This window comes from Bidens hawaiensis, unplaced genomic scaffold, assembly GCF_021521415.1.
Source record: "Bidens hawaiensis isolate Kalapana, Puna unplaced genomic scaffold, B.hawaiensis_p1.1 tig00013977_1, whole genome shotgun sequence".
Lineage (NCBI taxonomy): Eukaryota > Viridiplantae > Streptophyta > Magnoliopsida > Asterales > Asteraceae > Bidens > Bidens hawaiensis.
The window spans coordinates 630,735-656,124 of record NW_027492194.1 but is presented as its reverse complement, the minus strand read 5'-3'; the positions used below and the strand labels follow the sequence as shown (position 1 = coordinate 656,124).

The 25,390-nt window shown below is 34.0% G+C and overlaps 1 protein-coding gene across 1 annotated transcript; it reads right to left on the bottom strand.

The window, feature by feature from the left end:
* Positions 1 to 13,369: 13,369 nt before the first annotated feature.
* Positions 13,370 to 15,021, bottom strand: LOC143545432 (uncharacterized). The gene is made up of 2 exons (XM_077037334.1): positions 14,661 to 15,021; positions 13,370 to 13,732 (listed from the first exon to the last, which is right to left on the bottom strand). The coding sequence occupies exons 1-2, from the start codon at positions 14,992 to 14,994 to the stop codon at positions 13,497 to 13,499; spliced, it is 570 nt and encodes a 189-aa protein (XP_076893449.1). The 5' UTR covers positions 14,995 to 15,021; the 3' UTR covers positions 13,370 to 13,496.
* Between the last annotated feature and the right edge of the window lie 10,369 nt (positions 15,022 to 25,390).

Genomic DNA, 25,390 nt, shown 5'->3' with positions numbered 1-25,390 from the left:
TTCATCATCTTCAACATGCCACCGATCATCATTAATAACCAAACCTGTAACTACAACCAATGACTAAAACCAACTATCAGTAACTTCAACATAGATCAAACAGACCGTTTGAATGATAAATTAAAACAAAATAATCTCTAACAATCTCTCAACCATGCAAGAGTTCCTTACCTATTTAAGGAAATTTTCTTGAGAATCTCAAGGAGACAAGAAAAGAAGTAAGACAGCGAGATAGGTGAAAGATTTGAAGGTTAGAGTGAGAGAAGATTTTGGAAGACACGAGAAGTTGAATTTTTCAAGATTAATGAGTGCCTTTATAGACTACCTGGTCACATCAAACCAGACCGAGAACAGAGATTTGCCGAAAACATATGACTGAGAACTGTTCACTGAAGGCAGAGAACTCTCAAATCTGGCCGAGAACAAGAAGCATCTGGGAATATCGTCATCACAATCAACCGAGAACTCATAAATCATGTTTAACCAAGAACCCTAACCGAGAACGATTGCTCTTTAAAAATATCTCAGTGCACTTTGAAAAGTATCCCGATTTATGTGAAAAACGATCTCTTAAAACTTTGTTAAGACATGAGTAAATACGAGGCAGACATAAAATAAATGAAGGTAAATGAGAAAGAAAAAAATAAAAATAAAAATAAAATAAAACTAAACTAAAATAAAATTTATCTATCCAGTCTTTAGAAAATCAACATATATTGGGATTAAATTTCAGCTATTTTTAAAAAACGAACCCCCTTTTTATGAAAAGATCCGAACATGAAAACATATTGATTAAGGCGCTTTCACAATAATTCATTTTCAACATTATTGTGACATAGTGAAAAGGTTGATAGCGGGTAATTTTCATGTTTTTCATTGCGATAGTGATGAGATTAGATTCGATTAGGCATAAGACTTACATGGACATCACTTATGGACCTCTGATGCCCCTTATCTATTCTCAAGGCGTATTTGGCTTTCCCCAGATCGCCCCAATTTGACTCCAACCCCCTAGTACTTGATCAAAATATTTTTCTCTATACAAAATGATTATTAAGCTTTAAGGTTGAATGTTGGTCTTACATGCCATCCGGACTTACAAGCCTTACATTCAGGGTGTTCAGGACTTATTTGGATGCCCCACCCCTGTAATTCCCTGAGACCCCTTTAAGCTTTTAGAAAACAATTTAATGATAAATTAGATAATAAAATTTTTATTTTATTTTTTTATGAAATATAACCTTTTTGGTGATCAAGATACTAACGGCCTCGTGTATGACTGGGTAATTGCTTTTCTGCCAATTATTCGGAGAGATGTGTCTAGGGACATGCATAAATTTTCAAAATGACTCTCCACACTAAGTTTAGCAGATTTAGTTTGTATCACTTCAACTTTTACGTATCATGAAAAGCTTCCTCACACATCAATAACCAATCAAAAGCCTTTTTAGCCTAATAACTTCACACGTTAGGCACTCAAAAACAGTTTATCTATCATTTCTCAAAGGTTGGATCAATTTTCATTTGAAAAACTTTAAGCTATCTGAAAAGCTTTTAGCTGAATAATAATATCATTTCCCTGATGATATTCCAAAGACGATTTAAATCCAATCACCCCAGCAGCCTTCAGTTTTCAGGTGAATGGCTATCCTATGTGTCTACAGGTGGACAATAGGACCAATCACATAAAAAATGTGTCCATCAAACTTTAAGTGGCCGACATGATTTTCAGTGAAAGAACTTAAACCGATAGTTAAACCAAAAATTAATTATTATGTATGTTCAGTTGCACCGGTCACTTTCAGTCCTAAGGTTAATGGCTATCCCGTGAGTCGAGAATTGATGACAGGACCAAACATATAAAATATGTCTGTTGAACTTGAGTAACCGGCATGATTTAAGCAAGAGAACAAAAATTTTGAAAAAAAAAATTTATTATTGTTACTTTTTTTTATTTTTATTATTATTTTTTTTATTTTGTTTTATTTTTTTTTAAGTAAACGCACACACACTCTTTTTGTATTTTTCTTTTTCTCCCCCCTAAATCTGTAAAGAAATTATGACACAAAAAAAAATTTATGTACATAATTTAAACCTCAAAAATACTCAGTCTTCAAAACGCAACATCTTGAGAAACCCTACAAGCACATTGAATCTGGCTGTTCCGACCGTCTTCGTAAATAGGTCCGCCACATTATTATCAGTGTGGACCTGTTCAAGATGAATTAGCTTCCGGTCGTAACAGTCACGAATAAAATGAATTTTAATGTCAATGTGCTTGGTTTTAGAATGCTGAACGGGATTCTTAAAAATTGCAATAGCAGCATCATTATCACAAAATATGGGAGTATCAAGAAGTTCCAAACAGTAATCCAGCAGTTGATTTTGCATCCAGATAACCTGAGAGCAGCAGGCTGATGCAGCAACATACTCCGCTTCAGCAGTCGAGGTTGACACCATCTGTTGTTTCTTACACTGCCATGAAATGAGCCGATCCCCTAAGAACTGGCATCGGCAGATGTAGATTTCCTGTCAATATCATCTCCACCATAATTGCTATCAGCAAAGGCATAAAGATCAAATTCTGAGTGTTTAGGATACCAAAGACCTAACTTCGGTTTTCCCTTCAGATATCTAAAAATACGTTTGACAGCAATTAAATGAGAGAGTTTATGATTAGCCTGAAAACGAGCACACTGACAGACTGCAAACATGATATCGGGTCGGCTGGCGGTGAGGTACATTAGAGACCCGATCATTGATCGATAGTATGTTTGATCTACGGGACTCCCTTCCGGATCAGATGACAGTAAAGGCCTTTCCACCATTGGAGTGTTAGCACTCTTGGAGTCTTGAAACTCAAACTTTGCGAGCATATCCTCAACATACTTTCCTTGATGCAGCAAAATTCCCGCAGAACTTTGGCGAACCTGTAACCCCAAAAATGTTGTCATCTCGCCCAACGAACTCATCTCAAATCTTTTCTTCATAACTTCTTCAAATTCTGCACACAATTCAGCACTGGTGAATCCAAAAATAATGTCGTCTATATAGATCTGGACTAAAATCAAATCTTTTCTGACAGATTTGCGGAACAAGGTTTGATCAATGGTTCCTCGCTTGTAGCCATGATCTAGAAGATGTGCTGTCAATGTAGCATACCATGCTCGAGGAGCCTGATGAAGCCCATACAATGCCTTGTCTAATTTGTAAACATGATTTGGCTTCTTTGAATCAATGAAACCCGGTAGCTGATCCACATATATCTCTTCCTTGACCTCGCCATACAGAAAAGCAGTCTTAACGTCCATTTGATACACAGTGAACCCCATAAATGAAGCGAAGGCCAGAAAAATTCTGATGGCTTCAAGTCTAGCCACCGGAGCATAAACCTTAGTGTAATCCAACCCTTCAACTTGACGAAAACTACGAACTACTAATCGAGCCTTGTTTCGAACAATAACCCCGGTGTCATCTTGCTTGTTCCGGAACACCCATCTCGTATCAAGTGCTTTCTTTCCCTTTTCTCCACCCGCAAAGGACACATACCCACCGTTAAAAGTTTGAATGTCGTGGAGCTGGAAATGTCTCCTGTCATGTGCTTGAAACAGCCACTATCAACATACCACGGTCTGATGATATTCCTCCATAGCTGCTCCTGCACAAAGAGCGGGATTAGTTAGATTTTGGCACCCAGTCCATAGTTACAATGGGTACACCTGACTCATCTATACTAGTTACGGGCTGCCATGACATATCTTCTCGATTATCTAACATGGAAGAAGAAACCTTCTTTACCGGAGACTTAGGCATCCATTTATATTTACCATTGTATGATTTACTGTTGTTTGTACGAATGGATGGTTTAGTCTCTGGCTTGCGTGTAGAGGGAACAAACGAATTTGTTCTCCCGACAGGCCGAAGTTTAGAAATCGAGTTAATTTTTGAAGTACAAACATGGTTTCCATCCCTTTTCCGATACATGTTAGGCTTGGTCTGATGAGGACTAAACCTGCCAGATTTGTTTCGGTTCCAATCACCGTCAGAGGGATTAGCCGTATAATGCCTAAATCTTTGCCTGTATGAATTGTGAGGCATATAAGGCATATTCCTCTGATAAAATCCATAATATGGAACATATGGACGATGTGGACAATTTCTGGCAATATGACTGGGAGTGCCACAGATAAAACACGTTTGTCGCTTTATGTAAAAATCATTTTGGGCAACTCCTTGTCTGAACTGGTTGTGTGGACCAGTTTGTTTAAACTTGCGAGAACCATGTTTCACATTGTAAAACTTATCACCTTATTTGTCATTAGAGCATCCCTCTTTAACAAATTTAGGTGGTAGATACTTGTTGAATTTTTTAGATTTTTCAATTTTATTTGAAACCACATTTTCAGAATTTAAAGTTTCAACTGAATCAACCACGCAAGAATCGTTGCTCTTTAAAACAGAGCCCACACAAGCAGTCAGAATAACAGAATTTAAGTCAGGTAGTTTCAAAGTAACATTAGAATTAAAGTCTTCATTAAACGAAACACAAGCTTCATTATCCTCATCAGTCCAATCCTCAACAATTACTTTCTCTGCACATGAAGTAAACACGTTAGTATCGTTCACTCCTGAGGTGGATGCACTCACATGATCATATACGTCCTTCTTATCATGTTTACCGTACTTCATGTCTTGTCCCTTTTCTTCTTGTTCTTTGGTGACAGGAAGTTGAACATAGTTGTCATTGTAAGGTGGAGGTACCTTGTTGTATCCTAATCCCTCATCTTCCTTCTCCTTCCACCATAATTGATTGTCAATCATTGAATTAACTACCTTACTGGAACCCTCGAATTTTTTAAAATCAAGTTCAGCTCTTTCAAATTTAGCATTTAAGTTCAAAATTTCCAATTTTGAGGCTTCCAGATTAGCAGTTAGTTTAATAATTTCCTGCTTGGCATCTAGGTGGTGACAACACTTTATACTAAATTCAGACTTAAGCTTAGAGAGATCCTTTTTATATGCTTCTATTTTATCTACGAAGGATTTTTCATTTTTCTTAAGTTTAAAATTTTCTGATTTTACTCTTTCCATGTCTCTGATTAAGTTATCATTATGAAGTTTATATAAGTTGATTTTATCAACACAATCTAGAGAGCATGGTTGAAAGCTTACCTCAGATGAGCTGGAGGAGGTGAACGCCATGAATGCGAATTGAAGTTCCTTGACTTGTTCCTCAGCAGCGTTTTCCTCTTCAATGTCTTCAACATTTGCAAAATTTACGGTCTAACTTCCAATGTTGAGAGCAGCCATCTGATCCTCCCAAGAGAACTGTTGAGCAATCAATCCCCTTTCACCATTTCCCGAACTCTCACCAACATCTCCCCTAGCATTACCCACTGGAACCAGCGCCCTTTCTGTGTTTCCTTCCTTCGCTGGGTTAGTACATTCACGAGCAAAATGACCCTGCTCGTGACAGTTATAACACCTCATAGTGTTCTTGTTAAAACCCACTTTCTGATTATTTGGCATGTTCCAATTGTTTCTACCAGTCCTCTTAGTGAATTTCTTGGCACGAAACACTGCCATGGCGATTTGCCAAGCGATAGCCATTTCCTCAACATCATCAGGGTGAATCTGATCGAGTTCAGCAGCCACAACTGGTTGAACCAAGTCTCCAGCTAGAAATGCATTATAGCAGTTCATGAACCCTGCCATTAGAGCTATGTTTTCCTGGGTCTCTTTCGGAATGGAGGGAAACTGGCTTGAGTTCAGACCATGAGCAGCACCAGCAGATGGAAGTTGAGGTGATGAAGATTGAGCAGACTTAGTGAAGAAAACTGGAGCTGGTTGAGGTGGAATAGAAGAGGAATGACCTTGAGTGGATTTAAACATCTGAAAGTTTCCTTGGGTTGGAGATTGCTGAGTGGCCTTGAACATAGAGAAACTATCTTGAGAAATAAGAGCATTGTTGGAAGCAACATTGTAACCAGCTACACTGTAGGAATTCACATAATTTATTTCATGTTACTTGTCATCCATAGCACATGCCTTGATAGTAGCCATCATCTCAGAGATCGACATTCTGTTGAGATCTTTAGTCTTCTTGATAACAGCAACATTCATATCCCAACTCTTTGGCAATGAGTTCACCAGTTTGTTGTTTATCTCTGAAGTTGCTAAATAAATACTAGCGGATCTCATTTTAGTCACTAGAGATATGAACCTTTGGAGTTGAGTTTCCAACTACTCCCCCAAAACATGGTTGAACATGTTGAAATTTTGTAGTAGCAAGTCTTGGCGACTCCTTTTCATATCTTCATTTCCCTCATACACCTCGATTAGTGCCTCCCATAGCTCCTTGGCAGATTGAAGTTCTCTAAAACCAAGGGCAATTTCAGGTGAAAGAGCCATGGTTATAGTTGATAGAGCCCTTTCATCCTCTTCAACTTTGGCAAAATCATCATCATCATACTGTGCAACCGGCTTCACAACAACCTCATTTGAATCTTCACGTTGATACGTGATGATTTGGGGTCCTCTAACAATGCTTCTCCAGATCTTAGCATCTTTCATTTTAACATATTTTTCAAATCGAAATTTCCACTCGCTGAACCCCTCATGAGACAATAGGCGAGGTACGCGAGTTGTTGTCCCCATTATTGAATCTAATTCTTGATGAAGTAGAGCACTTGATGATACATTGCTGTTGGTTAACTGTTCCATTTTTAGATTAGTTTAAAAATTGATTTTGGTCCAGAAGAATTTATAGTCCAAGTCCAACTATCGGGTCCAAATAGAGCCTGCAGTTTACTAAGCCGAGAACTAAGGTTGACCGAAAACACCTTCAGTCAGTAGAGAACACCTCTATTGACCGAGAACAATAATTATTGACCGAAAACTCAAGTCAACCAAAAACTGCCCTAGCCGAAAACTGGTAGTAGCCGATAACTAAGTTTAACCCCGAGAATTGACTTTGGCCGAAAACTAATTTTTGACCGAAAACTGTTGTGGCCGAGTACTAGTTGTAGCCGAGAACGCAGATTCTCACCAAAAATGAATCTGAAGCGTAACAAACTTCCGAGAAAGTTGGGATTTTGATTTGTTTCCAAACCAAACCAATCTTTTCCCAAAAGTGATTCTCCTTCTTCTCCGATCACTTGTTCACCAAAAATACAAGCAAACCACACCGGAAAATCAAACTACAGCCACCAAAGATCAAAATCTTGAATCCTTGATATCACAATAACGAGCCTGAAAAGGTCTAAGGCTCTGATACCAATTGTAAGTCCCGAATCTGGATCACTACAATTATGATATCAACAGTCTAGGTGTTGGTGCGGAATTCCAACACTAGATGATTCAAGAACACAAACAAAACACAAACACATCAAACACAAGAATGGCTTCAAAACACACGTTAATATTAACGTCGGGTGCTTAAGCACTAGCAATACAATACTCGTCTAAGATAACCTTTAGACGGCTAATAACCACGTGAACGAACTACTATATAAACCCTATACAAGATATCTATATATATATAGGGAACCAACATACTAGCCCAACAAAAGCCCAAAGCCCACCGAGAACCACTAAAGTTCTCGGCTTACATAATATACCCTATCTAAGCCCAACCTACAAGCATAAACCACAAATATAGCCCAACAAAAATCTCTTTCTTTTAATTACTATGGTAAGCTCTTTCTTTTCTTTTATCCAACTTACTGACTGGATAAAAAAAAGCTTTTCCTTTCTATAATCTACACAAGTTTGAGATCTAGTCGCAATAATCTCAATTAAATAAAAGTTGTTGCTTTCGTCATAGGTTTGAGATATCATCTCAATGGTATCATCTAAATTACCATCCCCCACATTTCTTGCATTTTGACATAGTTTGTTTAAGCTTACTTATGACCCATACATCGACACTCATGATTTGAACAATACAAAGCCATTGTATCAGTGAGTTCATCGATGTTACCAATAATGCAACACATGTCTTATCATAAGTTTCGACCACTTTCTAGCGTCTAAGCTAATCCTTATCATATGGCAGTTAATAGCCATCACAAACTTAGTCACAACTAGGAGAACTTGGAAAGTTGAGACCTACTCAAGATCCTTAAGAGTTATATTATTACCTTTAGATTAAATGAAATTCGTTTTAACTTGTCTATGCACATAGTCATTCTTGTGCATGTTATGAATGTTCCACGTTAATTAGTATTCGTCAAGCACCATAATTAACAAGTACTAGTCTAGCATGCTTAGACTACAATACTTAGGCCTGTGAACAGAAGATGCATCATTCTGATTCTTCACAGCCTTCCCAACATTCATTTCTTAGTTTAGACAAGATAATTTGATTTCATTTACTGTTCCTAAACCTCACTTTTAGAACATCTTAACACCAGAGTTAATCTTATTTACTAAGGTTATAACTCGTTTGCCTTTAACCTCCAAGGCCTTAACCATTGACTCATAGAGACTTAAACACAAGTCTATAATTCAAGTCACTTTGATGAACATATTTATCACAACAAGATAAATGGTACTTGTCTACAATCATGGTCGATATGGAATCACTCAAATTGACTTTCAATAGTATAACGATTGCATATACTTAAATTGGGGAACAAATCTTCCACAATAGTTCAAATAGTATTGCTAGTGATTATAAGTACCAACAAGTTCATCATTATTGTAATTTTCTTATAATAAATACCACAGAATTTATTATATTAATTTACAATAATAACAAATATTCCTTTCATATGTTTATAATCATCAAAACGCACTTGTGCAATGTGTTGATGCTCTCAACATTGAATCACATATATCATTTTTGTGTATTTCATTTTAATACACTCACCATGTTTGCACTTGGCGTAATTAGATATTTGATGTCTTGTCACGGACGTATTGTCAATGGAACAATTCTTAAGTTGTTTATTGTGCAAATGTATTTTTGCACTATCATTAAACGAAATCTACAATAATATTTCGTATGTCACAGTACACATTGATTTATTTCATTATAAAATTGCACGTGTTATCCGAAGATATTGAACACCAAATAATACAACCGAAATTACAAGATAATGTGTACAACACTTTAAACAACAATTCCAATGGACAAATTGACAACAAGTAGACATCAATCCCAAAGTGTTTTTATCTTCAACATTTTTATCGTTCGACCAAGATCAACGCAATGATATTGTCTTATGGTTTGCTTAAGGTACTCCCTCAATAGAGCTCCATGAAGTCATATCGTCATTACCTAATTTCATACTGAGACTTTTGAACAGTCAAAATCTGTCCAACCACAATAACATGGTAAATAATATTCTACACGCTAGTAGTAATATTGGACAATTAATTTGTTTATAACAACACTAAGTTGTTTTCCCATAAATAGTCAACATGTCACTTCTCGTATAAGCAATGAACCATTTATATATGCAAACACATATTTTATTCCTTTCAGAATATCTCTTTATGTTTGCAAAACTTTATAACCGGTTTCACAATAAACTATTTTATTTCTAACACACATATTAGAAAACTAATGTTTACGAAACGCTTTATCGGTTACGGTTTGCAACAAACCATATTTCTAACTTGGTTGTTAGAATAAACATTTACCAAATGTTTTGAAAGTTTATTGTTTAAAGACAACACCATGTCTAAGTTGCTCGGTAGACGATTAACGAATTCACATTACTTGGTTTATAATATAACTCGTTTCTAACCGTTCGTTAGAAAATAAATAATCACATATCATTTTTAAAACAATGTGGTTTATAAAAATAAATCCATTCTAACACACTCGTTAAAAGTATAACATTTGGAGACAAATGTTTACAAGCTTTAGTTATATATATAAACCGTATTTACTATTATTATTTTACCAAAATAATAATTTCTAACACTCATGCTAGGAAACGTGTCGTTTAGTCCAAAATATTTTATAATCAATTTGTAACCCGCATGTTAGGAGATGAAACGTTTACAAAAAAACGTATTGATTATAAATTAAACCCAATCTTACGCACGCTAGCGTATTAACATTTGCACAAACAAATGGTTTACTTAAAACCACTACAAATTGTTTTAAAATATACATTTTTTTCATGAATCGTTTCTACTTGATTTTAGACATAAACGATCACAAAATTGGTTTAACTATTAAACAGACGGCTTAAAAAAAACCCGTTTCTAACACTATCGTTAGAGCACATACGATTACAAAAATCGTTTCCAAATGGTTGAATCAAATTTCTCGTTTTGTATTACGGTATTTGGATTACGTATTATACTCCAATCAAAATTCCTTACCCAATTGTACCACACAAAACTTTTCCCAAATCAAATATTTATAAAAAACCCATTTAATAATTTTAAACTTTCGTGAACCCAATATCCTTTATGTGAAAGTTTAAAATCTGTTTTAAGATTGTAGGACATGGGTCACGATTTATTAAATAATATTAATAAAACAAATAAATAATCTCTTTATACAATTTGAGAAATTGTAGTATATATACCGTATACAAATTTAAACGAGAATAACAACAAATATAACATATATACATGTAGATTCATACCGAAGTCCTTAACTTGTGCTCGAACACCGAATTCTTTGACGACTGAAACTGGACCGGAGCCGAGTTGATCATCGTGTTGTAGCCGCACCGAAAACAAGTTCACATCGTCTAGCTCGTGTTCACCAAGATCCGAGCATCACCTCCGAGTTATGTCTTCTTGTACACCTCTTCCCTTGGTGAACCCGTCTTGATCACCCGAAAACGTCTACACTTTTCGAGCTGCAAAACTGAACAAACGGTGGTTCCCGGTTGTGGCTGAGGATTTCTGTTAAACAAAGGTCCCTTAAAACATATTTCGGGCCACCTCCGCAAGCCCGTCTGTTTCCCAGGGTACAACAGCCGAAGCAGTATGTACTGCCGGGATTACCCTAGCACCCGAACGTTATTTGTAACGAGAGTTCGGGATCTTGAAGCTGGAAATGAAAGTTGAGAATTAGTGGTTGATTGCTTGACCGAATTCGTAATCATGTTACCAGGTCTCGGTTTTTCGGTGTCCAAATCTGCTCACCCAAGATTTCTATATATAGCAAATCATGTGATGAGTCACAGGACACGTGGCAGCATGTGGTGCGCAGACCACCAGAAGATGACACCTAGCATGGTGACTCACCGACACATGGCATGTTGTGGCACACTGACTCCCTGCTCGTGACACATGGCACGCTGACTCATCAGATCAACTAACACTTGTCATAAGGTCGTTCCTCGCGTCGACACTTGTCGTAGTACCCCGGTCTAACCACCAAAAATGCTAAGACGGCTCTCAAGCGTTCTACCTATGTGGTACAAACCCATTTCTATTTTTACCAATGTTCAAATTCTCAAATACACACTTTAGAGTATCGATATCGCATTCATTTTTACTCTTTGAACACGTTACTAATTTATTTATTTATTAGAAACAAGTACTAATAAATATTAATTATTGTCCAAAATTTCCAACAAAACTAACTATATTTATGCTCATAAACTAAATAAATGACAATAGTAGTAAAAGTATATGATTGTTAAAATTTTGATTTAATTATGTAGTTAGAATGATATAAAAATACCATAACTATTTGATTGCCTAGTTTATATGATGATCATAATGCCATTGTTGGACTAGCTCACATGGGAGAGGTGCAAGACTGCAAGCCTCTTAGATGAGAGGTCTTCGGTTCAATGAGTTCAATCTCAAACAAGAAATAAATAATTTGGTGTAATTTAGGAATAAAGGGCAGATGTGTAAAATTAAAAATACATATATAATTAATGATCATGATAATATATTAAATTTAATTAAAACTTTCAAAAACTAACGTACTGCAACATAAATATTACTTTTTATTCTTCTAGTTAGTCCCAATCAACGAACAACACCATCATTGGCTGAAACGAAACATAATCGAACATACCTCGATCGATCAACCGAAAGAAACAAGTAAACTAAGATACAACATTCTTGAATTCTTGTTATACAAGGTAACATATATAATCTTGCTGTGGTGAAAGGGACAATGGACGTGTAAGTGTTAGAAAGTGACTAGTTGCGGAGTTGCCTCTTATTCCAAGCCTTGAATTATACTTTCAAGTATTACATTCTAAAAAGGGTGGAAAAAGGCAACTTAAACGATCATCCATTAAATATCCTCACGTCCAAAGTTCCTTTCACCAATACAAGATTAGAATCCGGGCTTCCAAATGCAACAAAGAAACAGGAAACGATAAACATAAAATCGAAACTCTTAAATGAGAGAAACATTTGAATTGAAGCTCTCGGATGCAAAAGAAAACGTTTGTTTCTAGGCATATAAGAAGACAGGTAGCTTTTGGATGCAAGAAAGTGTGTGTTTGAAGGGTTCACACAATAAATTAGTTAAAAGCTAGCATTATTAAAACAGAAAGAAAAGTCCCAAACAGCTTTGAATCTGATTCTGCAAACTACTTTACAAAGTATGAGGTGTTTTAGGTGAAAGGCACATGAAGTAATGAAGATGCATGTGGGAAAAGATAATACTATTTCCAATACTCTCTACTTTAGACAAACAAATTAATTAATCTACTCCGTTATCTAAGTGTGAGCACGTGACCTCCTTTCTAAGAGATATGTATCTCTACCAAGTGAGCTAGCCTCACATTGGCATTAATTAAACTATTAAAGTAATTAATATAAAATCAAAAATCACCCGGGTCTTAAGAGTGCCATGCGATGTCCACACTTGCATCTTCGTTAAGTCGCTGCAATGACTTAAAACTTTTTGTACATATTTTAGTTGACTTGTGTTATTCTTATTTCTTTCACATATTAACTGATTGTAGTTTATAACTTAACTAACATAAGTTGACGAGTCGAATGGGTAAGTGGTAAAAAACGCTCAAATTTTATCCAAGCACTTAAATCTTTCGTATCAAAAGAGTCGAAAACCATAATGCCATAATCAAAAAAGATGAAGTTTGCTAACAAAATGCTTGTGGGGGCGATTGTGATGCCTGTTAGGTGGGCTCTATGGCAGTTCAGGAATTAGAGTGTTTTCCAGAAAATATGTTTCTGTTTCTGTTAGAAACAATTTTTGTTACAATGCTTCTTGTTTCTGTATTTCAAGTGGTTGCTTATGATTTTTCTGACTAGTTTCTTGCTAGTCGTTTTTGTTTATCTATATTTAGCTATTAAAAAAAGACCATAATGGTAAGACCGTAACACTCATATTATCTTATTTATATCACATCAATGATTTACAAACTTTGAAAAAAAGTACTAACAAGTCATCCCAATAATAGAAAAGAACCCAAAGAATAAGTCAAGATCAACACTACAATACCAAACCAACAAAGTCATAAATTCCACAACACACTAAAAGCCCACAATAGCAACAACTATCCTTATGATTCAATGTAACACACAAATCATTTCCACAGTTTGTGCTTCCCACCAAAGAACCCTCCCTTGTGCCTGCCAAACATCCCATGCTTCCATCTCTTTCCAAACTTGCCATGCTTGAACTTACCATGTTTAAACTTACCATGGTGACCAAAACCATGACCATAGTACCCATGACCATGAGAAAGATGGTGGGCCCCATATGCAGCGGCTGCAACCGCTGCACCTCCGGCTAGCAGCGATCCCATGCCAGGTCCATGCCCTGAAACGCTTCTTAATTTAGTCAGACCAAGTTTCATCTTTTACAAAATTTCAATTATCCTTCAAAGAAAATAAAAATGACTAAAAGAACCTTATTTAAAGTGTCAACTGAAATCAAAATCTTTCATCTTATTATTAAAGATATAATGGGCAAATAGGTAATCTCAACATGCAAGAACCTTGACTAGATTTTCTATCTGTTTGACCCTTCTTTTATTATTTTTTTCATTTTTTGCTAACTTTTTAGAACCTAAACCTAGGTTTTAAACGCAGTGACCAAGCACGAACGAGGTATGTTTGTGTTCTTTCGTTTAATTTTAACCGAACACAAACAATTACACGGATGGTTCACGAACTTAAATGAACACAAACGAACAAACGTAATTGAACATAGATGAACAAAAATAAATGAGCAACATCAATTAAAAGTAACGTATGTCCTTAAAATTTAATAAAACTAGACTAAATAGTAAGAGGTGATGTTTTAATTTCTTAAAACTAAACTGTAATGGACCTAAATTTTTTATTGAAAACATATACAAGCGTAAGCGAACAAACCTAAGCATGCAAAAACCAACAAACATAAATTAATGTAAGCAAACACTCATGAACATAAACGATCGAACAAGACGTGTTTATGTTCTTTAGTTTAACTACATCAGGAAGAAAATAATGTTCATGCCCATTCATTTATCAAATAAACCAACTTCCTAAGCCAACCTACCCATTGGGCCGTTTCATTTTCAGCCTTTTTTTTCGCTTTTTCTTTGAATTTACCCATTTGGCCCGTTAAGAGTTAAAAGCAACTATTTAGTATATTAAATTAGAAGCCAAAGATTGCAATGTTAATGGTATGAAGGCTAACTAGCATTAATAATGATAGTTGTCACAATAATAATATTACATACAAAGTTGTTGAAAGAACAAACCTGAATGAGATGGACCCGAGGGTCCCGGATAGCCTGCTAGAGGATAACCGGTGGGAGGATAACCAGGTTGTGAATAACCACCGTGGGGAGGATAACCAGCGTGTGCTGGATAACCATGTGGCGGGTATCCACTTGATGGCGGATAACCAGCTGGTGGGTATCCACCGCCAAAAGGGGGGTACGGATACCCCCCATGAGGGGGGTATGGTCCGTTTGGTGGTGGGTAATATCCAGCACTCATAGAATGTCCGAGATGCGAAAACAATCCTCTCTCTTGATTATTATTATTATTATTGTTATTATTATTATGTTCATCTTCTCCACCACCACCCATTTCACCTAAACTTGATATAATTCTTTCACAAAATCTGCAAAAAAAAAAAAAAAAAAAAAAGTTTTATTTATTTTAATATTTAACCCACATGATGTGTACTATATTCTCATTAACTTTTATACAATATAAAAGTAATCTTGTTAACCTAATTCTATAGACTAAAAAGAGTTGAATAAATCAATTACTCAAGCAGCCATTAATTAACCTGCTACACTTGCATCGTCATGTCAGAACAATTTCACACATATTTACGTTTATTTGCGTATCATTTTGTACCCCTAAAAAACTTACATAACTCACGGTTAATTAATTTTAAAAATTTTTATATGCAAGTGTCTCATGCTTTAATTTAATTAGGTCATTAAAATATAATAATAACTAAGCCATAGCCCATAGCAAATCAAAATCAAGTTGATTGATTAAAAAATTAAAAATAAAAATTAGAAAATCGGATGATGATCCAGTAAGCCATAAATTTGGTTATGAATGATATGAATTTTGTATCGCTAGGGTTTAAGATGGATCGAAACGAAGAAACATATATACGGATTCAGATAATGAATGAGAAAATAATATAAACATAAACATATTGATATTGAGGGGAAGAAAGAATGATTACTAACCAACAGAAGACAAATTCGTTGAATTGAAACAACAGAAAGAGAAATGATATTGAGAGAGGGAGATTGGGAGATTTGATTTATATACCATAATAAAATATTCAATGGTTTGCGTCTACCAACAGATTTTATTCACGCCTTACTTAAGCGCGTATGCCATCTTTGACGCGTGTCAAGGTTTTTCTTCTTCTTTTTAAGTACAAAAAAAAAATTAGTATAGACTCTAAAGTACCACCTCTGGGTGGGATTAGAGCTGGCAAATCGTGTCTTATCGTGTTAAATATTATACGATTAATGCAAGTATCAAATATGAAAATGACTCGTTTAACAATTGGCTTTGATGATTTGAGCTTGGTAGTTACATGTTTTATGTATCAAGAATGAAAAATAATAAACCATAGCATCCAAATTTTAGTTATTTAAATATATATATACAATTGCATAGTGTACTTTTTTGCTAAGCATGTCTTATCGTGTATTAAGCATAGGGGTGTGCATGGGTCGGTTTAGGCGGTTTTGAGCCAAATCCATAGCCATTACTGATATATTGATTAATGGATAACCATAACCGACCCGTTATGGCGGTTTTGGTTAATCGGTTTTGTAGTTTATAGTGAGTTGGTTAATCATAACCAAAACAATGTACTAAAAGTTTGGTACCAATTATTACAAAAACGACATGACATAATCTTACAAAGTATATAATCCATATATTAATACCAAACATTCAAAAAAAAGAATGATATTATATAATCGAACAATGAAATTCAACTGAATTTGATAACAAATGTTGAACCAAAAACTTTAAAATGATATAATCCAACAATATGTTTGGTGGAAGTTAATCCTAAACATATTGTTGGTTAAATAAATGGGTCGGTTCGGTTATGGCGCTCTTGAAATTAACTTTAGCCAAAACCGACCTGTATTTGGCGGTTTTAAAAATTCATTAACCGGCCCACTTGTTATGTTGGTTATTGGTTAAAATCAGTTCGGTTATGTCGGTTATGATTCGATTTAACGGTTATTGCCATTAAGTTGCTCACCCCTAATTAAGCATAACGGAGATGATGATTGAGATCATACCAAGTAACAGAAGGATTTGGTATAACTTTTATTTGAACCAAGTGAAAAATATATGGTATTTGTTATCTAATAGAACAAAGACTAGAAGTGAATACGGCTAAGTTTAAACAAGAAACTCATTAAAACATAATAGTTTTGATATAAATTATCTCCAAGTCTTATTTCCTTCCAAATAAAAAGTAAAGGATATCTTTTTTCCAATTTTGTGTTTGTTCGTGCACATCGATAGCACCTCATGTTGTAAAACCAGACTTTGGATTAGATTACAAGCACAACAAAACTTTTACTTGTCTTGTACCAAGATTTAAGATTTGTATAATTTATGTTTCATTCGTTGAGAAAGGTGCATCTGCTAAGTGAAACTTACTTGGGAAATTGGACCAAATTGTATTTAAAAACTGTCTTTAAAAAACCAATGAAATTCGATTTGAAACTGAAATCACACTTGTGTCATCTTGATGTCAAATTTTGAATATAGAATAAAATCAGCGGCTCAGCACTAACTCGGTACCAAATTGTAGATAACGAATTGTGAATCAACTTGTTTATCATCCCAATTATGAATTTCAAGCATTCAACTTATATGTTTTATACTTTTATATGAAGCATAGTGAAGAGAAGAAGGCATTGTGTATGATAGGAACAACAACGAAGCACAACTGTATTTTTGAAAGGAAACACGATTTTGATTATTGTTTATATATATCAGAACTACGTAGTTTTGGTGAGTTTTGCGTCTAAGTTTAAACGCCTAATAGCACCTTATTCACTTTCTTCTTAAATAGTATTTGATTTAGGCTACTAAACAAATTATGAGATTAGTCTTTGTTAAATGTTAATAATTATTTGATTGTGTAAATTCACCCATAATGTGTTTTCACAATAACGTTGGTTGCATCTCCATGCTCATGAAAAATAAAGATTTATGCTTTGATTTTTTTATTATTATTTTATTTTTACCAGTAAGGAGAACTTTCATTAATCAGTCACATGAGATACAACTCAGCAAGGTGTTGACGATAAACAGTTCATCAACTTACGTCTCGATTGTAACCACAAATTAGGATATACTCTACTTAAGCGTTTAACAATGAGGACTATACCCGGGGGACTGTGTTCTAAAAAAACTGCCCACCGGGGATGAACTTTGAATATCAGAGGTATTCCAATCTCTCATTCTTTGTTAACATGTCCAAAACCTATATTACATTTCATCATAGATAAAGGAGAACTACCCACCCCATGAAAGAAAAATCGCACCACACAAACAAAACACAAAAAAGAATGCACTTCACCGTAAAATCAACGCGCACACATTGATGGAAACACCTCCTTAAAAAGGAATCCCAAACTCATGCCAAATGCACATGACGTCACCCAACACCTACAGTGATATACCAACCAAAACTCACCCACACCATCATGTCACACCCCCAACCAACGATGAAATATGGCGAGGCATAACATAATGGTTGGATAGTATATCACAAGGCACTATTTAAAATGACAATAATTATTTATTTAATTACAATTATTCAAGTACGCATTACAACCAAAATCATACAAACTATCTTTTTATTTAATAACCTAGAACCAAACTAAATGTCTTCTCAAACATTCAATTCTTCAACTAGCAAACTTATAAGAGTATTCCCAGTGGGTTCTTCATCTTCATCTTTAAAATTTAACTAAAAAACACAATTTCTTTAATTTATACTTCATTTTCTAAAAACCTCCCCCAACCCATTCTTCATTCTCATCTCTATATTCTTTTTTATTACGTTTTCTCTTTCTTCCATTCATAATTTTAACTACTAACTATTTTGTCTTATTAACATTTCAATATAAGTTGATTTCTAATATATTTTTATAGAAAGAGCATTCTCAATGGATTCTTTATCTTGATCTTTAAAATTTAACTAAAAAACACAATTTCTTTAATTTATATATCAATTTCTAAAAACCTCCCTAACCCATTCTCCATTCTCATCTCTGTATTCTTTTTTTATTAGTTTTTCTCTTTCTTCCGTTGATAATCTTAACTTCAAATTATTTTGTCTTATTATCATTTTCAATATAAATAGATTTTTAATATAAATTTATAGAAGGGTAGTTGAAAATGAAGTGTGGTGACAACACTCTAAATTTGGAGGCTTATTATACCATTTCACTAAAATTTAGAAATTGAGTTTGGAGATAAGGAATGGATTGAAGTGGTTATTTAGAGCATTGCCAGTGGATTCTCCAAATTATGTGGGGGGGGGGGGTTCTCCATTTTTTAGAGATGGTTAAAAATAGTTGTGAGAGGAGAAGAGAGAAAATGTTACTGTTCATGGTTAAATTTGGAGAAGCGCACCGTTCATCTCTATAATTTTTTAATGTTTTTGAAAGTGGTTGTGAGTTAATGAGAGAGAAAGGTAATGACGAAAGTATAAAAAAAATATTATTTAATTGAAAATGAGAGAGAAAAGATAGTGTTTTTAGTGTAATTATAGAGATGGAGATGGAGAATCTACTGAGAATGCTTTTAGATGATTTTTCTAAATTTTTGAAATGGAGATAGATATGGAGAACCTATTGAGAATGCTCTTAGAAATGAAGAGTTGGGGCAATGCTCTAAATTTGGAGGTTTCCGATAATATTTCAATTAAATTTAGAAATGAAGTTTGGAGATAGGGAATGAGTTGGAGTGGCTATTTAGATATTTTTTAAATTTTAAAAATGAAGATTGGTAGGGAAAACCATTGGGAATGCTCTAGCATGCGTAAAAGTAGAGTTTGATCAACATAAAGTTGAGTGAGTAATACACAAGTTTATATATATAAATTATAAAACAAAACAATTCATATGTGAATATGAACAATTACAACATTAATGATATATAACAATTACCAAATAAAATTAATGTGGACCATTTCGGTCTAGCACAAAGGTAGCTTACCGAGGTAATGTATGCATACTAAATGAGGATGAGGTGGCCCAATCGCCAAACAATAAAATAAACACATAAGCATATAGCATACCATCGATGAGAAATAAATCCATAAACAATAACATCGAATTGTGGTTGATGAGATATAGATGTAAATATATAAGTTTGATGTGTATGGTACGCATGTTACTCCCAAAAGTTAAAGATGAAAAACAAGTATGAATTACTCACCTTGAAATATAGGCGAGCTTTGAGAATTTAAGAAAACGAGTTAAGCGAGCTGACCAAACCGATCTTGCAAATTAAATCCTAAAATCAAATAATTTGCTAAGTTAATAAAAGCAAACAAACTTCATCAAACAAATCAGAACTTGAGGATTTTATAGTAGAAGTTATGCAAAAACTCGTTTAAGCGAGTGTTCGGTTCGAATGTCGGTGTTAGACCGAATTCGAGTCCAACATGTCCAAAACTGAATTACAAACATAAAACATTGAAAAGTTAGAAGATAATTCAGGTCAATTCATGATCTAATTGAAAGCCCTAATTTAGCTCATAACATAGATTGAATTTGATCCAATGGAACATGAAATCCCCCAATCTATTGAAATTAGATGAGGGATTTCTTCAAGGGTTTATAACCAACAATAAAAACACAAACTTACTCGGGAATTGAATTAAGGAACTAGATGATTTAATATTTGAAGACCCGTTTGACTTTTGAAAGTCAAACCGTGAAGAACACCTTGATAAGCTTGAATTCGTAAAAGAGAGTAAGATTTGCGAGTTGTGTAGTAGAGAATGAAGGTAAATGATGGCTTATTTATATAGGAGTCGAATTAAAGCTTCATGTTTATCAACAATTTGAAGATAATTCGTTTAAACTTAAAAGCATGATAAACACTAAAATATGATCAAATTTGCATCTTTATCACGAATTAGAAGATAAAACTTATGGGTTTTTGATAGAACATACCTAGGAATGTTCAGGAACTCAAATATTTGAATCATAACGAGATTAGGATGAAGAATTGAAGTTAAACGAGTCAAAAACGAACTAAAACACAAAATTGCTGATCTGACAACTGGTAGAGCATCGCGCTGGAGTGGGAACATCTCTGTTGCGCTACGCTATGGGTTGATTTACCTAGACTTTCATTTTTGTCCGTTTCAACCACTGTACTTTCTAAAAATGCGATTTTAAGGATCGTTTAACATGTTTAGGTGTCATAACAATATAAAATGAATTTAACACAGTTAAATACTAATAAACACTCGATTTTGTTGATAATGAAAGGTCCGGATTACATAATCAAGTTGGGTAAACAAATACAATCAAATTCAAAAAATAACGAATGTCACAGTACCATATGGCAAACTTTAAACCAAAAAAACCCATAAAGAGAAAGTAAAAGATTGTCCAACCACCAATATGGAATCCACCAGAATGATTTTTCTTTCTTTTTTTCCTTTTTCTTTCTAAAATATTCGTTTTCTTTCTTTTCATTTTTCTCTATTTATTTCAATTTTGACTTTATTTTTTCCACATCCACCGACATCATGTAGCCAACTACCCTCTTGATAATTTGCAAAGCATTTCCTTTTGATCTCGGTCTTTAATTAGTTTTTCTTTCTCATGAAATTTTGATTTTCCAATACAAAACTATATGGAGATTAAACCCTTGACCTTTAATTTCATACCCTAGCAGCCCACCAAAGTGGGAATGACATTGCAGTTCAAAACTATATACTAATAATAATTATTCTATGTTTATTTTCTTTTAACGTTCGGTGGATTAATTTCATTTCTAAAGATTCCCACCCCAAGTAAAGTATTCCCATAGCTGATTTGATTTTGATCTTACAAGTTACATTCTTGAACCACCATATTATTTCAAGCTAATTCAAAATTGTTTACATACTTCAACTCCAACATCCAAAGATGCAACAAGTAGGTTCCAATCTTCAAATCGACAAAGTTACACATTAATAACTATTTATTATCATAATATCCATCAAGCCAGAACAACCCGTAAAATGCAATCCAAACTATAGCCGAGAATTGAAGCTTGGATTTTAGGAAGTTAAAGCATACCATATAATTAACATATACATCAACATTAGTTACTTTCATTTCTTAAACTTTCCCTTGCCCTTGTGCATTCCAAACTTCCCATGCTTTCCGGCCTTGAACTTGCCACCATCATGCCTACCATATTTTCTACCACTATAATGCCCATAGCCGCTGGCATGGCCTCCACCACTGTGATGTCCATAGCCGCCATGGCCTCCACCATACTTGCCACCACTGTAATGTCCATAGCCTCCATGGCCTCCACCATACTTACCACCACCGTAATGTCCACAGCCTCCACGCCCTACACCATACTTTCCCAGTTTGTGTGCTCCATACGCGACTGCAGCTGCAGAAACATATGAATGTTGTATTAGGACGATGTTGATGATGATGATCACTAAGTTGAAAAGATTAAAAACAAAATACATGCATCTTTCACCATCTAAAGCACCATAACTACTTTAATTATAGACCAAGGCTTTCCAAAATGAAAAGGTTGGCTTTAGATATACTTTTTGAAATAATAATAATAATAATAATAATAAGGCTTGAGTTATTCTACAAAGGCCAACAAAAATAAGAAGTGTGAGAAGCCATAATTGATTGACATGTGTCAAGTGGGGAGGGTATAAAAGTAATAGTACATATTTTCTCTCTCCATATGCAAATCACATGTCAATTCCCTCATAATTTTAAAACGTCTATAACTTTTTCATATGACATTAATTTTTAAAACAAAAATCATCATAATAACAAGTGTTTTTTTATCTTTAATATGACTATAACTTTATTATATAAAAATCTAATACGTCATTGTGTCATTGTGTCTTTTCGTCATTGTGTCTTTCTGTTTGTTATTGAGTTTTTTCGTCATTATGTCTTTCAAATCATCATTGTGTTTTTTTTTAAATGCTAATAATACGGTTGTGTAATAATAATACGTAAATATAATGATAAAATAACAACAAATTATCTAATACATAAACACAATGATGAATACATATTACACAATTACATGAAACGTAATACACAATGATGAATACATATAACACAATGACCTGAAACGTAAAACACAATGGTGAATACATATAACACAATGACCTGAAACGTAAAACACAATGGTGAATACATATAACACAATGACCTGAAACATAAAACACAATGGAAACTACGTATTACACAATGACATGAACATAATACACAAGAACTAAAACACAATGATAAGTAGAAAGACAAATGATGATCACAAAGACACACTGACAAACAAAAAGACACAATGACGTAATCTTTGTTTTAATTGCTATCTTTAATATGAGTATCAATTGATAACGCAATGACCAAAATCTATAACACAATGTATAAAAAACCCAATTAAAAATCATAATGAACAATCAATAACACAATATAAAAAACCCACTAATTTTTTTTTATTTTTATATAATAATATGATACTCATGTTAAAGATAAAAAAACGTTTGTTATTATGGGGAATTTTTTTTTAAATAATGTCGCATGAAAAAGTTATGGACATTTAAAATGATGGGGGAATTGACATGTGCCTTGCATGTGAAAAGAGAGAGTCAACAAAAGTGAGCTATTACCTTTATGTCTTTCTCATCAATTTAATTTCTTAAATTGATCTCCACCATTCAAATCTTAGATCAACGGATGAGATTCTTTCTCACCCTTCTCATTTTTGTTGTCCTTTGTATTTTAACTTTACCCTAATAATAATAATAATAATAAGACTTGTAATCTAATCTATTCTTTTCAACAATCGGATAAAGTTTAGTGTTGACATACAATGATCAAATGATTATTTGTTTTAAATATTTTCTTTTTATTTAACAGCAGCATAAATAATAGGGAAAATCGCAAAAATATCCATTTTGACAGTAGATATTAACAAAATAAGCTTGACTCTTTAAAATTATCAAATTAAAATAAGCGTTTTTCTTTTTTTTTAGTTTTCATTAATTTCAACCATTCACAGGTGGGACACATGTCGCCAAGGCATCCTATCTTACGCATGAGATTGAAATCAGATGCGCCAAATGACACTTGCCGAACTCTCGTTAATTTGTAACTTTAATTAAAAACTAAAGGTTTTCTTGTCAAGTTTGTCGTTCAAAATCGATATTTTCGTGATTTTCCCTAAATAATATGCGAAGTAACGAGTTTCAGCTTCTCATAGAAGTCAAGAACAAATTGAACCCGTATCTTTTATGGCTCGGTGTTAGGAATTCAACTGGAAAAAAGGAAAAAAAAGTTTGTAGAACTAAAATGGTTTATTTGCTGTAAACAATCTTTGATTATACAGCCAACAATCAGCTTTGATTAGTGTTGATCTTCAAGATAACTATTTCTTAAAAAATAGAAATTAATCTAATTTCCAGTAGAGATTTCATGATATATATAGGATTAGGTTAGCTTGAGAATGTGTGAAACCTGAGAAAAATTTGAAATATAATATTGATGAGAACAAGTTACCTCTACTACTATCTGGATCTGTGTGTCCAATATTCCCTTGGTGTGGGGGATACCCTTGTTGTGGTGGTTGTCCTTGAGGAGGATACCCCTCTTGTGGTGGGTATCCTTGCGAAGGATACCCGGATGGTGGGTATTCTTGAGGGGATACCCAGATGGCGGTTCTTGAGGTGAATACGCAGATGGTGGGTATCCTTGAGGAGGATACCCGTCGTGTGGAGGGTGCCATCCACTCATGTTTTTTCTTCAACTTGGTATCACCTGCAGCCACAGTTGACGAGGAAAGATTCCAATTAAGTAAAGCGACGGGTTAATGGGCTACAAGCTATATATATGCCTACATAAAATGATCATGAAAGCATGCATTTATGATAATTGTTTCTAGAACTACACTAATGTAATTTGTGAATATGTGATCAGACACCTTCATAGAAAATACAGTCAATATTACATATATTGGCGTACTCGATCTATCAAATTACACAGATGTAATGGTAAACGAAACTTCGATTCGCAGAATTAATTCAAAAAAAGAGAGAAGAGGGAAATTAGTAGAAAAGTTCTTACCGGATGATTTGGTTTGAAATTAGTTTGAAGTTGAAATTGAGTAAAGGCAAGCCTATGTGAGGGATATAATATAAGTTTACTTTTAATATCTATATCTATAATATATATAAACGAAAACCCTAAAATCCTATGTGTCGTGATGTGGTCGCTCCCCCCTTTTATGGAAGTCACAAGATTGTTTGATTTTTAAATGGAGGCATTTCATTGATTTAACCCAAATTCATGGGTATGGATCTTACCAAAACCATATAGCTCTTAAACGGGTTATAACATCTCATTAAATTAAAAATTATTCTTACCAATTATTTGATATGAAAATCATATAAAATAGGGATATAAGAAAATTTAATATCCAATTTAAAAAGAAAAAGATATTATTTATAATTAATAAACAATTTTATAGTAAAAAACATAAGTGGGTCATTGGTCACCAAATCTAGATAGCTTTTAAACGGGTTATAACATATCATTTATTTATGAAACCTTTTCATCATTAAACCCCAAGTATATTATTAACTTTCTTACAATAAAGAAAATTAAAATCCAAAAAACAAAAAATGTAAAACAATCATTCTCTCAAGTCATCAGATTGCTTTATTTGTAAATAAATGTTTCTCACGCATTTGACC

What these genes read in the sequence shown, in the direction of transcription:
- LOC143545432 (XM_077037334.1), bottom strand. Translation starts at nt 14,994, where the DNA reads ATGGGTGGTGGTGGAGAAGATGAACATAATAATAATAACAATAATAAT. An exon ending in CTCGGGTCCATCTCATTCAG is followed by an intron (nt 13,733 to 14,660) that starts GTTTGTTCTTTC and finishes GAAGCGTTTCAG; the next exon opens with GGCATGGACCTGGCATGGGA.